The sequence below is a fragment of the Castanea sativa genome, chromosome 3 (genome assembly GCF_040712315.1).
Source record: "Castanea sativa cultivar Marrone di Chiusa Pesio chromosome 3, ASM4071231v1".
Classification (NCBI taxonomy): domain Eukaryota; kingdom Viridiplantae; phylum Streptophyta; class Magnoliopsida; order Fagales; family Fagaceae; genus Castanea; species Castanea sativa.
The window spans coordinates 2063280-2079443 of NC_134015.1; the positions used below are offsets into that span (position 1 = coordinate 2063280).

The 16164-nt window shown below is 33.4% G+C and overlaps 1 protein-coding gene and 1 non-coding gene across 2 annotated transcripts; one reads left to right on the forward strand and one right to left on the reverse strand.

Annotated features, from left to right (window-relative positions):
• Positions 1-1524: 1524 nt before the first annotated feature.
• On the reverse strand, positions 1525-4262 carry LOC142629341 (peroxidase 5-like). The gene is made up of 2 exons (XM_075803303.1): positions 3956-4262; positions 1525-2449 (listed from the first exon to the last, which is right to left on the reverse strand). Exons 1-2 carry the CDS (start codon positions 4175-4177, stop codon positions 1682-1684), a joined length of 990 nt encoding a protein of 329 aa, XP_075659418.1. The 5' UTR covers positions 4178-4262; the 3' UTR covers positions 1525-1681.
• Positions 3323-3396, forward strand: TRNAI-UAU (transfer RNA isoleucine (anticodon UAU)). Its single transcript has one exon. It is a non-coding gene; the product is annotated as a tRNA-Ile (tRNA).
• Positions 4263-16164: the final 11902 nt, after the last annotated feature.

The window sequence follows — 16164 nt, forward strand, 5'->3', positions numbered from 1 at the left end:
CAAAAAGTGACTACCTATGTCTTAGCCAAAAATAATAAAATAAAATGTTAAAGAAAAAACCATCCATATAGTACAAAGGATTTAACATAACTTATGAATTTATGACGATCCTACCTAACAATAAATGAATTGCGTAATGAATTTATGACGATCCTACCTAACAATAAATACATTTCCAAATTCTTGAACTGTTGTTCACTAGTTCATATATCTACTACCCCCACTGATACATTTCTATTATAGCGGGGTAATATTTAACTGTTGCGCAGCTTTGTCGCAAAAATTAAATTTGCCATCGTTACTATATTGAAAGCGAAACTCTATAGAAAGGGATTAGTTTAATGTAAATTCAATAGTTTATATAATTCATTTTTCAGTGGTTGGTCGGAAACTTGGAATCAATAAAATAGGAAGTATGGACGATTAATTTCTGCCTCTTTTGGTCTTTTGGTGAATGAAATGATATGCTCCACATATATGCGAAAGAGGGCTAGTTTTCAAAAAAATTTGTAACTCATTGTCATTATTTTCTCCCAATAGTAAGAATTAAGGTTCAAATATCTTCATTTGTTGTTCTTGTAGTTTATTTATTTATTTTTAATACAAGATAGAATTCTACTCTAACCTAATCTAAGTGTATATGTATGTGAAGCTTCCTCATAGAGACTTGAACCTCGACCCTTACCCCTCACACCCCACACCCCATAAGCACTTATACTTGTGGAGTGACTATTGCACCAAGGGTGTGCGGTGATACTTGTTGTTAAACATATATATATATATATATATATATATATATATATATATAATATAGAGAGAGAGAGAGAGAGAGAGAGAGAGAGAGAGAGAGAGAGAGGATCAACTACAATTTTTATTGAATTTGATTGAATGAAAACTAGAATAATCAAGTTAGGGTCAGCTAATTAGTAAATAGCTTTTTTCAAATCATTTTGCTTGTGTATGTTATATTCACTTTACACGTTTTTTGTATCAATTAAAAAAAAAAAAAATTAAGATAGAGTTATGCACCTTTTTTATAACATCACAAGTACAAATTTATCCCATTATTTTCTCAACAGAATTTATTCAAAGACTTATGGCACGTTTGATACATTGAATGAGAATTACAGCGGGAATTGTAATCTTCATTACTAGGAATAAAATATGATGTAATGAAATATATAACAAAACCTATTTATAAGTTTGGTTGTAAGTTATAACATTAGAATAAAACTTAAGATTTATTCTAGGAAATATCTTACTTATATAATTATATTTCCTTAAAATAATATTTCTTAAATTTGAGAGAGAGATGAGTTATTTTTTATGATTTTTTATTTTTATGATTGTTACATATATATGGAAAATTTGTTTATTTGGAAATGCATTAACTTTAGAAATTATTGCACCTACTAATGAATAGCTATTACAATCTATTAGAGAGGAATAGTTATTTCTCATTTTAAAAAATATTCATAAGAAATGATTAGTCTTTGTAATAAAAACATTATCAAACTAAAGCATGACTAAACCATAAGAATAACTATTACATTACAATGCTTATTACAGTATACCAAACATGCCCTTACAGAGGAACTTATTTATACTTGAATTATCCTTGAAGAATGAAACTGTGTAAGTAATAATACAAAATAATTTCAACTATCACACAGCTTATAATTTAGTTCACAAACTTACAATCTTTCCTAATCTCACCTTGGCTTCCTGTAATCACATCAATGTAACCCATTTTCACCATAGCTGCTGCAAACTTATAAGCCCATATTTCACCTTGCTTTGCATTATTCCTAACAATTTCAACTGTTGAAGAGCTGCTCAAAAGAGTTTGATCAGAGGTTAATAATCCATTGTGATTCTTCAAATCTGTATAGTACTTATTATCAAGCCTATGTGGTGTAAGTACATCAAGGGGCACAGTTATTGGATAGTCATCGCTAGCGGTTTTTGGACACTTGGCCTTTAAGGCTCTAGCAAATTCGGGATCCATTGAAGGGTCTTGTGATTTTGTTTCACTGAAATTGTATAATCGTTGTTTGAAAGAAGAACAATGTGATATTCCTATGGAATGTGCCCCAGAAAGTGTGACCATTTCATCAAGACTAAGGCCTTTTTTAGCAAACCATTTTTTGAGTTTCTTGGCATTGAAGTCAGGTGCTGGAAGGTTATTGTTAGGCTCATCTTTGCGGGAAACCCTGCCATCACGGCGTCCTGATGGTACTATGTAACTTATGCCTCCAACTTTGTAAGCACTGTCACGAGCAGCAAATGCAATAATATCTGCACAAGAAACTGTTTGTGGGCATTGAGCTTCAAGTTCAGTCTTTGCCTCATATATCACTTCAAAGCCTCGCAAGGGTTTGTTCGCTATATTTTCCTTCTCTGCTTGGTTTCCAGATGTTGACTCCAATAGGATGGAGGCATCACAACCCTAGCATAGATAAAATGGGAAAATATTATTTAACTCTAACATCTTAGTAGCATTCAAAATATTCTTTTAACCCCTCCCCAAAAAAAAACTTAAAATATTGAAATATGATGCAATAAGTATCTTACGTATCAGATATAATCTATTATGTTTTTTAGAGTATGTAGATCCCACAACTATGCTGTCGAAGTATTCTTCTCACCATAATAATAATAATAATAATAATAAACAACTTCAAATTTTGGCACATAACTACATCTATATATGATAATTATATATGCAGTGGACATATGCAGTATGTCTTTAAGTATAGATGGTAATTCATGTTTATGTGTTTTATCAACTTATAAGATTTTAGTTGTATAAGTGTTTATTAATTGTGTTAGGATTTCTCAACAATAACACGATTTGTTTATTAAATAGGTTAACATGATACAACTTGACACGACCCGTTTGACAAATAAATCATGCAATCAAAGTTAACACATATACTTTACATGAATAACCTATTTGCAATTCTCACATTTTATAAAATAAAAAAGTACACAATTAGATTGCAAACAAAGTTCTTCTTAAAGATTAAAGATTTGAAACAAAGTCACAAACAATTAAAATATAATTATAACTATAAATTTTGAAGAGTAAATTTATCAAATTAACCTTAAATTAAATGGATCAAATGAGTTCAAACTGGTTTCACATGTTAAAGCAAAGAGAAAGTTGTTTCATCTATATTATGAGGATCTGCTGTTAAAGCAAAAGTTCCACAAAAGTCGTGGGTTAGACACCTGTTGCTATATCCTGTCGGTTAAGATAAACCTTTCTTCGGCGACATGAACGAAAAGGTCCATATCTACGAAAGTTCGTTCACGTAATGGTCCCGTAGCTCAGTTGGTTAGAGCGTTGGTCTTATGAGCCGAAGGTCGCGGGTTCGAGCCCCGCCGGGACCATTTCTCACTCCGAATTTTTATTCTAGCATTTTTTTAAGGTAGCCTATATATAGCATAATAGCCATTTGCAATTATGTTTGACTTGACTCTCTCTCTCTGTTCTTCAAATATGACAGATATGACTTTGAAATTAACATGTACAAGAAGCTTAACAAAAAGAAAAAGAAAAAAAAGAAGCAGATTTTATTGAACATAAGATGTTGATGGATCTTGAAAATGACTTTGAAACATGCATAAGAGGCTTAACAAATAACTAAAACAGATTATATTGAACAATTGAACATGTTAATAGGTCTTAAAAAGTGTCTTTGAAACATGCTTGAGAAGCTTAACAGATAATAAAAGCAGAAGCTATCGAACACAAAATTTTAATGGGTCTTGAATATGACTTTGAGTAATGCATAAGAATCTCACAAAAAAAAAAAAAAAAACTATATGTCGAGCATAATATGCTCATGAGTCTTAAAAAGTGACTTTAAGAAATAGCAAATTAACAGATTCTATATATTGAACATAAAAATTAATTTAATTGGTGTATTGCAAAATTGAGCTAGCATACCCTGACAAAACAGTCATGATAATGCATTCTGATGAGGCCAGCAGCTAGGCCAGGGTTCCTTGACACAGCTTTGTTCACGGTGTTTCTCACAATGATCTCTGCAGAAGGACAAGTTGATTGATAGTAACCCACTTTGAGTGATGATGGCATGGCCAGTGACACTGACACCATCATAGACATAGTAACAAAGAGAACCAAGCAAATTTTGATGGTTGTTGCCATAGTTACTCTACAACTGATCAAATACTGTAAAGAGTGAATGATGAATAGGCGAAAAGAGCAAAGAAAGAACAATATATATTATAAGCAAGTTAGAGATGAAGGGAAAGGTTGATGCTAACCAAGTATATATAGGCAACAAAATAGTGAAGATGAGATTGGCATGCAGTTTTACTTTTACACGAAAACGCGTATAGCTAAATGGAGGAAAAACTTGAAGCTGTATAAGTTTGAGGGTTTCCGTGGTACGTAACATTTAGGAAACAGTCTTCAATGGATTCATTCCAAGTAGCTTATTTTGTACAAGATCTTTTAGCCTATTAGTTTTTTAGTGGTTGGTGATGTATCTATCTTCTTAGACTTTCAGGGAACACAACTTGACAATGGAGAGAATAAGAAGGCAAAATAATCTTCATACACTCAATGCGTTCATAATATGCAGACTGGGTCAGTCATTCATATTTGAGCTTAATTTTCAGTATCATTAGGGTTATAGTTTCTCTTACGTGTTAACAACTTGATTAGGACAATGAAATGGATGGAAAACAACCGAAAGGAATATTAGTACATCCCGCTAATACTATTCTACTGTTTGAGAGCTCTTCAGAAGAGAAGAATGGAACAAGTCTAATAGGGAAAATGCTGATCATTTTCCTAAATACTGAAGAGGAAATGAATTTTATGTACCTATTTAAATGGAAAGAAATAAAATATAAGAGACTCAATAGTAAACATATATATATTTATTTACTTTTCGTATTTAAAAAAAAATTCAAATAGACTAGAGAAAATAAGAATAAAAAATAATTATTTTTTCTATTCCATTCCATTTTCATTACAATTTACTTATTTCATTTCATTTCATATATATAGTGATTATGGACATCCATAATAGAGTATAATTTATTAGAAAAATTAATTTATGAAGGAACAAGTACTTATTGCAATTGGAAAAATAGGTTACAAAAACATTTTTTTATTTTATTTGAGAGAGTTTTAACCTATAGTGTCTGTTCTTGATGGTAGCTCTTATCATCAGATCAAGATATCAATCAGTTTTTGATGTGCAATAATTATTCAATATTTTCAAAATTTACAGCGTAATACTTCCTCTCTCACATTAATTAATAATTAGATTTATATGATAATATTCACCATTCATATAAGATAAAGGAGTACTATGTTCCTTTACTTTGAGAGTATTTAGTAATTTTCTGTGATTAATAGGGGTGGCGCTAGCTGATTTGCAAAAAAAAAAAAAAAAAAAATTTGTATATTTTATTTTGTTTTGACCCTCCTAAAATAAAATTTTCATCACCTTGACCTTAATATTTTTTTTCTAAGTACATCTAAAATAACCTTGAATATGATACCCTTACCAATATCTTAACATTTTTAAACAAAGAAAAATGTCCAACAACAAACCAATTTGATCTAAAACGTTGAAAATAAAAAAATAGTTGCTAAATCTAAATGTGTTTTTAATTTGTTATTTGTTGAGTGGGGACTAGGGGATGAGATAGGCTGAGAGTGATTGGAGGAAGATATAAACAAATGTTAACACAACAAAAATTTTCTTCACTTTTTACTGAAAGTAGTATAAATAAAATGTAAAAGCTAAATAAAACAAGTAAGTACTTATATGGGACCTGCATATAGCAAGAAAAGAAGAAGAAGAGAGCAATAAGCTCGCTTATAATCAAGACTCAAACACACTTAATAAAATTACAAAGAATAATAGTTGTCAAAGTTGAGTTGAATTGTTAAATAAAATAATCATAAAGAGTAAAGACAAACTAATAGATAAAAGAATTCTGGGCAATAGTAATTAAAGTTCACTTAAAAATAATAATTAATATGTTTATTGTATTTATAAACAGTTGATGATTTTTAAGATTTCATCTTAGCAACAATAATTATTATGTTCATTGCATTATGAAACAATATGCCAAATGAAGTAATAATTTATCTTTTATTCTCTTGCATGCTAGTACTATGGTTAAATTTGTAATAAGGAAATCTCATAGACTACAAGATTCATTTTCTATACAAATTCATCTTTTTATTGACACTTCTAAAAATAATTCTAGAGCCACCATTGGTAATTAACCGTGACAAATTAGATAAATATATCCCATTAATCAAGTAGCTACATTTCAAAATTAATTGGAACCCACTTAAGATGACCATTTAAGTGTCATCCATAGGGAAGAGTTCGTTCTTAGCCTAATGAAATACCTTTTTCGGCTTACAAATCCCAGCTTTAATTTCATGGATTGATACATATGGCTAACTATGAGAAAACGACTAGTTTCTTAATTAGTTCAACCATTCAATGTTTACTGCACCTTCGTAATTATTTCAGTTCTGTTAAAAAACCTATTAATAGATAAAAGCATACTCCAACTAATTCACAAAAAATACTTTATTTTATTTCAATTGAGTTTTGTGACAAGAGATTTATTATCCCTAAATTTTAAATATTAACTTTACCCTTTAACATAGAATGTTTCTAATAATTTTCAAAGATATTTGTATAGTCTATCAAATAGATATGGGGATCCCCTATTCTTTTCTTTCAATTATTACTTATTAAAAAAAAATAACAACCCAAAGTCTCTATATATTCTATCAGTCTCTACCTCATGGAAAACATGAAACAAAGTAAATTGAAAAAAAAAAAAAAAGACCATAGCAAAAAGATGTGACACTGGGAGATTTGCCCTATATATGTGCAAATAAAAATCGAGTCTATCTTTATTCAGAGTAGAGCATAAACCTTAAAATATTAACACTGAAAAATTCACATAAAATTTCACTTATTACTCCATCACATTGAATAATAACTCACCTAATTTGGCCCCTCCGCAACATAGAAATAAGATTGGGGTATGGAAATTACAAAAGGTTTTCAGTGGCTATAGAAGGGTTCATAGCACAATCTTTGGAAAATTTGTTGCCATCCTACATCATGTTCAAATTTATTACTTCATTTAGTTGAGAAATGTCAATTGAAAGAATAAGTGGAATTGGTCTTTTTGCTTATTCTTGTTTGTATCTTTCAAAAATTTGAATTTAGGGAAGTGCTTTCTAAACATATGTATAAAAAGACTAGTGATCATGCATTATAATTTTAGTAGCATATTATAACTATCTAAAAAAATAAAATTTTCGTTTAGATTTTAGTTTTTAGCTTTTATTTTAAATCTTTTCCAAATTCAATTTTTTTCAAAATACAAATATAATTTAGCCCAATTTCAAAAAAAAAAAAATAGTGAAAAGATAAATAATTTGATACCAAATGCAAACTTAGAGGGGCAACTACCAAGTGTGTTATAACTCGATAGTATTGTCTACGTTATTCCGATATGGAGAACTTAGGTTTGAAATAACAAGTTATCATTATAAGAACTAGAATGTAATTTATGCAAACGTATGGATGTATTTAAAATTAAACACAATTTTTATTATAAAAATATAAATAGTTAGACTAGTTATTAAAAAAATATCATGTAACTCATGCATTATTGAATACATATAGATACATTTAAAATTAAATACAATTTTTATCATAAAAATATAATAATTAGTCAAATTATTATTTTTAAAAGTAAACGTAATTAGTCATATATTAAAATTCTTACCTAAATTTAATACTACTTATGCTCTTTTTTTTTTTTATAAGATAGAACGTGTGGTGATTTTTGTTGCGTTGTGATTTTTATTAAGAATATGTGATTAGTTTTTTTTTTATTATTATTTAATTTTATAGTTTATTAATATTAGATTCTTAGTATTTTACAATACTCACTAACTCACTTGACATAATGATTAAAAAATTTAAGTGGACACATAGAACAAACTTAAGTGAATAATTATGAAGTGTGGTCTCCACATAAATTTAGACATATAGCTTAAAATTGGATTCTAATTTCAAATTCAAATTGAACTTTCTTTAAGCTTTTCCTATATATATATATATATATATATATATATATATATATATATATATATATATATATATATATATATATATATAGATTAATAATAATATTAAAAAGATAGATCAACAATTATTATAACACTACAAAAAACGGGGTCTATAAATGCGGTTATAGGTTAGGTATAGCCGTGTTTTTTTATAAACGCGGCTATAGCCCGCGTTTTTTGTAGTGTAAGAACTAACATGTAACCCATGTAGACACATATATGCATTTTAAATTAAACACAGTTTTTAATATAAAAATATAAATATTTAGTCAAATTATTTAATGAAAAAAATAGCATGTAACACCATTTTAAAATTAATGTTATAGATACATTTAAAATTAATGCTATTTTAAAAATAGCATGTAACACATTTTTCAAAAATAGCATACGTATAGATACATTTAAAATTAATGTTATCTAAAAAAATTAAAATTAAACACAATTTTTATAATAAAAATATAAATAATTAGTCAAATTATTTTTTTAAAGTAAACATAATTAGTCACATATTAAAATTCTTACCTAAATTTAATACTACTTTATGATAATTTTTTTTTCTAATTTTAATAATATAGGATGTGTGGTGATTTTTGTTGTGTGGTGATTTTTATTGAGTATATGTGATTGATTTTTTTTTTTAAAGTTTTATAGTTCATTAATATTAAATTCTTAATGTTTCGCATTCATTTAACTCACTTGGCATAAAAATTAAAAAACTTAAGTGAACACATGTCACAAATTTAAGTGGATAATCATGGTGTAGTTCCCATATTAATTTAGGCACATGATGCAAAATTAAATTCTAATTGAACTTTTTTTAAACTTTGTTTATATATATATATATGAGATGGGTTTTTTTTTTTTTTTTTTTTTGAATGAAAACCACTATTTAAATGATAATTCCCCGGAAACATATTACTAACTTAACTTGAAGGGTAGGCTGCCACGCTGGAGTGTGAGAACTCTTGGGAATCAGATTATAGTTATTGCCACGGTATAAGCTCAATGTATTGCAGGGGCACTTAATAATTACCCAGCGATCTTGGCAATGTTAAGGAAAATTTGTAGAATCATTTGGTGACAATCTATCTCGGTTTCCCCATCAACTAATAGGATCAAAGAGAAGAGTTGTTCGCCCCAGGCTAGTCTTCATTTTTCTGGTGGAACGACATTGCTTGGTTCTGCGATCACCATCGTAGCGGATAGAAACAGAAACAGAAACAGAAGCATCGGGATTATACATGATAATCCTAATGGAAGTCTTGGCATCCATTTTTGCTACAAGAGACGCGAAAAATTATACTTCATTACTTCTGTGATATATACGCTAAAAAGGACAGCAATGTCTAATCTCCAACAAGAAAAACACACGTCATTCTGCTACGACGCCATTTTCCACAAATTAACGGAAGACATTCAAAAGCATCCATCTGTAAGTTTATTTTTTTTTTTTTTTTTTGAAATGGGGCTATTCATTCAATTAAATGGAAGAAATATCGTGATACAAAGCATCCATGGCCGGTGGGGGAGAGTCCTCCATCCAGTACAAATCCTCATCTAATGTATGTTTAGCATATTGAGCCAAATCATGGGCTACCCTATTCCCACCCCCTCCTAATACAGCAAACACTAGACCAATGCAATCCCCTCATCAAATGTCGAATGTCATCCACAACATTGACGAATAGAGAAGAATTTTCCACAGAAGAAGAGATGGCATTAATAACATTGCTGTTGTCTCCCTCAATAATCAACTTTGAAAAACCAGCATCCACAGCAAATTCTATGGATCTCCGGCAAGCAAGCAGCTCTGCTTCTTCACTTGTGTGCACATCCGGTCCACTAGCAGTCATAGCAGCCATAACCTCTCGCTTTTCATTTCGAACAATTGCTCCAAAACCAGTTCTGCCTAAGTCCGAAAATAGTGCTGCATCAAAATTGAGCTTGTACGCCTCTGGTGGTGGCGGCTGCCATACCTCTCCACTTGGTTGCTGCCTTGGCTAGACATTAAGTTGGGTTTGAGCACGTTTGAAATCTTCAATGCATTCCTCAGCTCTTTTGTTCAAACCGGTTGGGCTCTTCAATTTTCCTCCATGCAATACAGAGTTACGCTGATTCCAGATCAACCACGCTTGGGTCCAAAACAGATCAAGTTCTTCTATTGTCAGGCACCCCAAAAACTCCTTCATCAGTTGCAACAAGTCGGCCTGTCCATGCTTATATTTCTGCAGTTTATGGACACTTCCAGCCCAAATATCTTGAGTTGCTGCACAATCCCACAAAGCATGAATGGTGGATTCTGGTTCTCTTGTACAAATCAAACATTTATCTTTATGGATTACCCTTCTTTTGGTTAAATTCACTGCTGTTGGAAGAATCTCATGGCAAGCTCGCCAAGCGAAAACTTTGATTTTATTGGGGATCCGTAACTTCCATATTGTAGTCCAAACCTTTGTTGCAACACAGCCCCTAGATGTTTCAACCCGAGTTGCATCAGTTAATAGTCTTCTCGCCACATGATAAGCAGACTTAACAGTAAATGCACCCCTTGGATTATGCAGCCAAAATATATTATCAGCTACATTTCTTCGACTCAACGGAATGTTGCAGATTGCATCAGCTTCATCCCTGTGAAAGATAGTTTGAACATCCTCATATCTCCATATATTCTGCTCTGGATTGATCAGCTCACACACCATCAGTTCACCCCAACCTTCTTGGACTGGATGCAGGACTTTATTTGTGGGAAAATTTGGGATCCACTTATCCTTCATAGCATTGATTGAAACTCCATTTCCAACCCTCCAACAGTGTCCAGATTGAAGAATAGGCAATGCAGCAATCAAACTCCTCCACACGTATGAGCAATTGGGAGATTCTTTAGCCTCTAGGAAATTTGATCTTGGAAAGTACCTTGCTTTAAAACATTGGTAGAGCAGCGAATCATTGCCTTGTACCATCCTCCAACCTTGTTTGGCCAACTTGGCTAGATTAAAAGCTCTCAAATCCCGAAATCCCATTCCACCCTCTTTCTTTGAACTAGTCAGCTTACCCCAACTCTTCCAATGAACTTTCCTTTCATTGCCCACTTGCCCCCACCAAAATTTTGCACATAAAGCATCTAATTCATCACATAGTTTCCGAGGTAGTTGGAATACACTCATAGTGTATGTGGGTATGGACTGCGCCACAGCCTTGATGAGGATTTCTTTTCCAGCTCGAGACAATAACATGCCCTTCTATCCCTGGAGCTTCTTCCAAATTCTATCTTTCAAGAATGAGAAAGTGTGATACTTGGCCCTTCCAATCAAAGTTGGTAGACCAAGGTAAGTTTCAAACCGGTCAACCTCCTTTACACCCAAAATTTCCAAGATCTGATCCTTCTACCCATCCGAAGTGTTGCTGCTGAAATAGGCTGAAGACTTTTCTAAATTAATACTTTGCCCAGATGCTTTTTCATAGGTTTGGAGGATTTCTGCTATGGTTTCCCCTTCAGCCTGAGTTGCCTGGCAAAACAGCAATGAGTCATTTGCAAACATAAGGTTTGTGATCTTTGGTGCCCTTCTACAAATGGAAACTCCCTTAATCTGTCCTTCTGGTTTTGCTCTGTTTAACAGTGCAGTAAAGCTTTCTGCACACAATAGGAATAGGTAGGGTGATAATGGATCGCCCTGGCGGATTCCTCTAGATGGATGAATCATACCATAAGGTTTCCTATTTATTAGAATAGAAAAGGATGGTGTTGTCACATAGCTCATCACCCTTTCTATCCAATTAGTAGGAAACCTCAACTTCCCTATAATTCGTTGAAGAAAATGCCACTCCACTCAATCATAGGCTTTACCGATGTCTAGCTTCAATGCCATAGAACCCTTCTTCCCCTTTTTTCTAGAATGCATAGTATGAAGTGCCTCATATGCCACCAACACATTATCAGTAATTAACTGTCCCGGTACAAAAGCACTCTGAGTGGGTGAGATGATCTGAGGCAGTACCTGTTTTAACTTGTTGGCCAACAACTTGGAAATAATTTTGTAAATAACATTACACAGACTTATGGGTCTAAACTCAGACATTCTCTTTGGATTTTCAATTTTAGGAATAAGCACAATATTTGTATGATTAATATTAGGTAGCATATTACCATTATTTAAAAAATCCAGAACAGCTAGAACAACAGAATCACCCACAACATGCCAGAATTTTTGATAGAAAAGTGCATTCATACCATTAGGTCCTGGAGCTTTTATTGGTCCCATTTTAAATAGAGCCACCTTCACTTCCTCAGCAGTAAATTCAGTAGAGAGAAATTCCCTCATATCATCAGTCACTATACACTACACTGCATTAAGGCACTCCTCCATCTGGTCCCCCACTCCTGCATGAAAAAGGTTATCAAAATAGGCTGAAGCTACCTCAACCACCTCCTCCAATTCCTCCACCCACTGCCTTTAAGTATTCTGTATACCCCTTATATAATTTTTCCTTCTTCTTTCTGTTGCTTTGACATGGAAAAATTTTGTGTTCTTATCCCCATGTTTTAACCAATTAATTCTAGACCATTGAGCCCAATAAATTTCCGGCTTTTGTAAGAGATCATCCAAACTTTCACTCAAACTCAAAAATTCAGCTTTGGAAGCTTTAGTACATTCAGCCTCATTCAATTTGTCCAGCTGTTTCTGAATTTCTTTGATAGCAACGGTATCCGAATCAGTTATGGGAGAACCCCAAGCCATAAGTTCTGCTCCACACACCTTTATTTTTTCCTGTGTAGCTTCTAAACCGACCCTATCCTCCCCAGCCTTCCCCTAAGCCTCCTGAATATCCTCTTCACATTCAGTCTGGAGTAACCAAGATTCCTTAAACTTGAAGCTTCTCCCACGTTGCTGCTTTGGTTGTGAAAAGGATTGAACTTGTAGTAAAATAGGTAGGTGATTCGATGCATGAGCAGACAAGTGCAAAATTTTACTTAATTGAAATTTGTCTGTCCATTCCTTACTAGCAACCCCTCTATCAAGCCGAATCTTGGTATTTGCTTCCCCAGGTCTCTTATTACTCCAAGTGTATGGATACCGGCCCCTTAAATCCTAGGTCTTGAAGATGACAAAAATTCAAGGCCTCCCTAAAGGCTTCAATCTGAGAAAACTGTGGCTGCCTTACACTCTTCTTTTTTGAGTCATTTAAATAAGCATTAAAATCACCAATAAACACCCATGGCCCTAGTACAAAGGATTGTAAGTATTTCAATAATCTCCAAGAATTTTCTTTTTGCTGTGCTTCCGGCCATCCATAAAAGCCAATCAAGTACCACAAAAAACCATCTTCTTCCATGACTTTAGCCAAAACATGGTTAACCGTGAAATTAATTACCTCCAAACTAACGTCATTCTTCCACAAAAAAGCTAACCCTCCCCCAGAATCCGGATGTTTAACGATGATTTTATTCTGAAACGGTAAATTTCCATATAAATTTTCAAAACCATCTTTATCAAGTCTTGTCTCCGTTAGAAAACATACCGTGGGAACTTGCTCCCTTACAATCTTACGAAGGCTTTGACCTGTTCAAGAGTTCCCAAGCCCTTGGCAGTTCCAACTTAATGTCCTCATTGCTCCCAGCAAGGGTGGCTATCCACCCTCGCTGATGCATGAACTTTGGCTTCCTCATCAATGCTCAGTCTACCTTTCTTTAGAATCTGCTCTTCAATCTGGCCCCCCTGTGGTTCACGTGTTTCTCTCTTGCCCAAGCCAGGTAGTGTAATGGACTTAGTGAATCCACTGAATCCAAATTCCATTTTGTTTAGACGGGTCCATGTACCTTTGGGCTTAGCACTACTAGTCCCAATCCAGTCCGGAGTTGAAGTGAGACTCCCAGGTTCGAATTTAGGGCCTTCTAGTGGGAAAGACTCCACGTGACTCTCACTTGTGATAGGAGTAATCAGACCCGTGTCATCCACTTCATGTATACCCGTGGCCATTTGTTCAGAATGCTTATTTTTAGGGCTTGTTTCCTCTGTTTCAGAGTTTGTACCCGTTACGTTTGCATGGAAATTAATTACCATGCTATCAACATGCGTTAGATCAGCCCCTTCCCCTTGAATCACGGAATTTACCATATCTATATTCCTAGGGTTTCCAGGACTGATCATGTGCGCTGCCATCCTCCCCAACGTACCACCGTGCTCCACCTGAACAGAACTCTTCTCAGCCTTACAGCCCGTGGCTTTCTCAGGGACAGAAGTTTAACCTGCTTCTTTACTACCCAGAGCTCTTGGACGACCCCCCATAGCCCTAAGAAAATCTCCATACTGATACTCGATATACCTCCGTTTTTCTCCACAGCATAATGGACTGCACAATGCCTCAAATCATGGCCTAAAATTCCACAATAATGACAGAACATAGGCAACCTCTCATACTTAAAGGTCACCCACGACTTCACATCATCTAATCCAGCTATAAAACCTCCCCTCCAAATAGGTTTCGAGATTGGTAAGGCCACTCAGACTTGCATAAACATACTGAGATCATCCTTTTTTTTCTTCCATTCCACCTCCTCAACCTCCCCCAATCGACTCCCAACTTCCTTCGCTACTTGAGGAGAAACCATATCAAATGGTGCTCCCCATATTTGGACCCAAAGAGATGCAACCTCCAATCGAATATTACCCACAGTCATGCCCTTTTTCCACCGTTGCAATAATAGTAACTGATTATCAAAGGTCCAGGGGCCTCCTCTCGAGATCCGATCCAAATCAAACTCTGATTGGAATTTGAATTGGAAAAGATTCGGCCCTACTTCAAGGATTTGCATTGAATCATTCAATCCCCATGCTCGCCTTATTGTAGTCTTCGCTGCCAGTTTATTATAAGACTTACATGTGAGAAATTTTCTGATCAAACTCAGATGACAACTTTCAATAGCTTCCTTTCTTCCTTCATCCGATATAGAAATAGTTTCTTCCTCTTCAGATGTTAACTTCATCTTGTCAAGACTATCACACACATCATCCTCCATTGTTTCGTAAGAAATTAAAATTGAAAAAATTGCCCTTTGCACGCAGCCAAGGGAGGGAGTACTCGTACTAGTACTGAGAGCTCCACGAGAGGGAGAGAAGAAAAAAAAAAAAAACTCAATTGAGATGGGTTCAAGTTATGCCTCTTTTAAACCATTGACTTTAAGTAGATCTACCAGTAAAAAAAAAAGACTCTCATTAATGTTAATATTCTTATTAAGATCTCATTAATTATCCATCATTTATTATATTTATATCTATCTCTAAACCCAAAAAAAGTGTTATATTTGACTCTCTTTATGTTTCTCTCTCTATCTATTTCTCCTCCACCGTTGTTCCACCTCCATGAGAGACAGTGACTCGACTCAAAAACTCAAATCTTTTAGCTTTTATCATCCAATAATTCCTCTCTCTCTATCCCCACTTTTTTAACAAACTTACCACAATTCCATTGGATTTTCACAACCGACACCAAAAGAAGTATTTCACTATGTAGAGGAGGCCAGGAAATCACGCTCGACGATTAGGGGACAATGGAGGTTTATTTTCCAGTTTGAAATCACAGTCTTCGCCAAGAGAGAGAGAAATAATAATACAAAAAGGTTGGTGGTCAACTGTAAATTTTATATATTAAAATATACCGAATAAAAAATCAAACTCTAAATTAGGGTCAGCTAATTGGTAATAGCTCTTCAAATAATTATGTTTGTTTGTGTTACATTCACTTCACACATTTCGGTATCAATAAAAAAAAGGGTTGTAAATAAAGCAATGAACATAATTCTCAACTTCCACAAACGAATGCTTTGCACATTTTGTAACATCCAACAAATACCAATTTATCCCATTAATGTCTCAACAGAATTTACTCAAAAACTTTCAAAAGAACGAATTTACACCTGAATCTCAACATAGAAAAATGAAACAAAAATGTAAGCAAATCATACAAAAAAGTTTCAATAGTCACACAAATAAACCTATAATATA

Coding starts and splice junctions, on each gene's coding strand:
- LOC142629341 (XM_075803303.1), bottom strand. CDS start 4,177: ATGGCAACAACCATCAAAATTTGCTTGGTTCTCTTTGTTACTATGTCT. Junction 2,450..3,955: donor ATCATGACTGTTTTGTCAGG/GTATGCTAGCTC, acceptor TATCTATGCTAG/GGTTGTGATGCCTCCATCCT.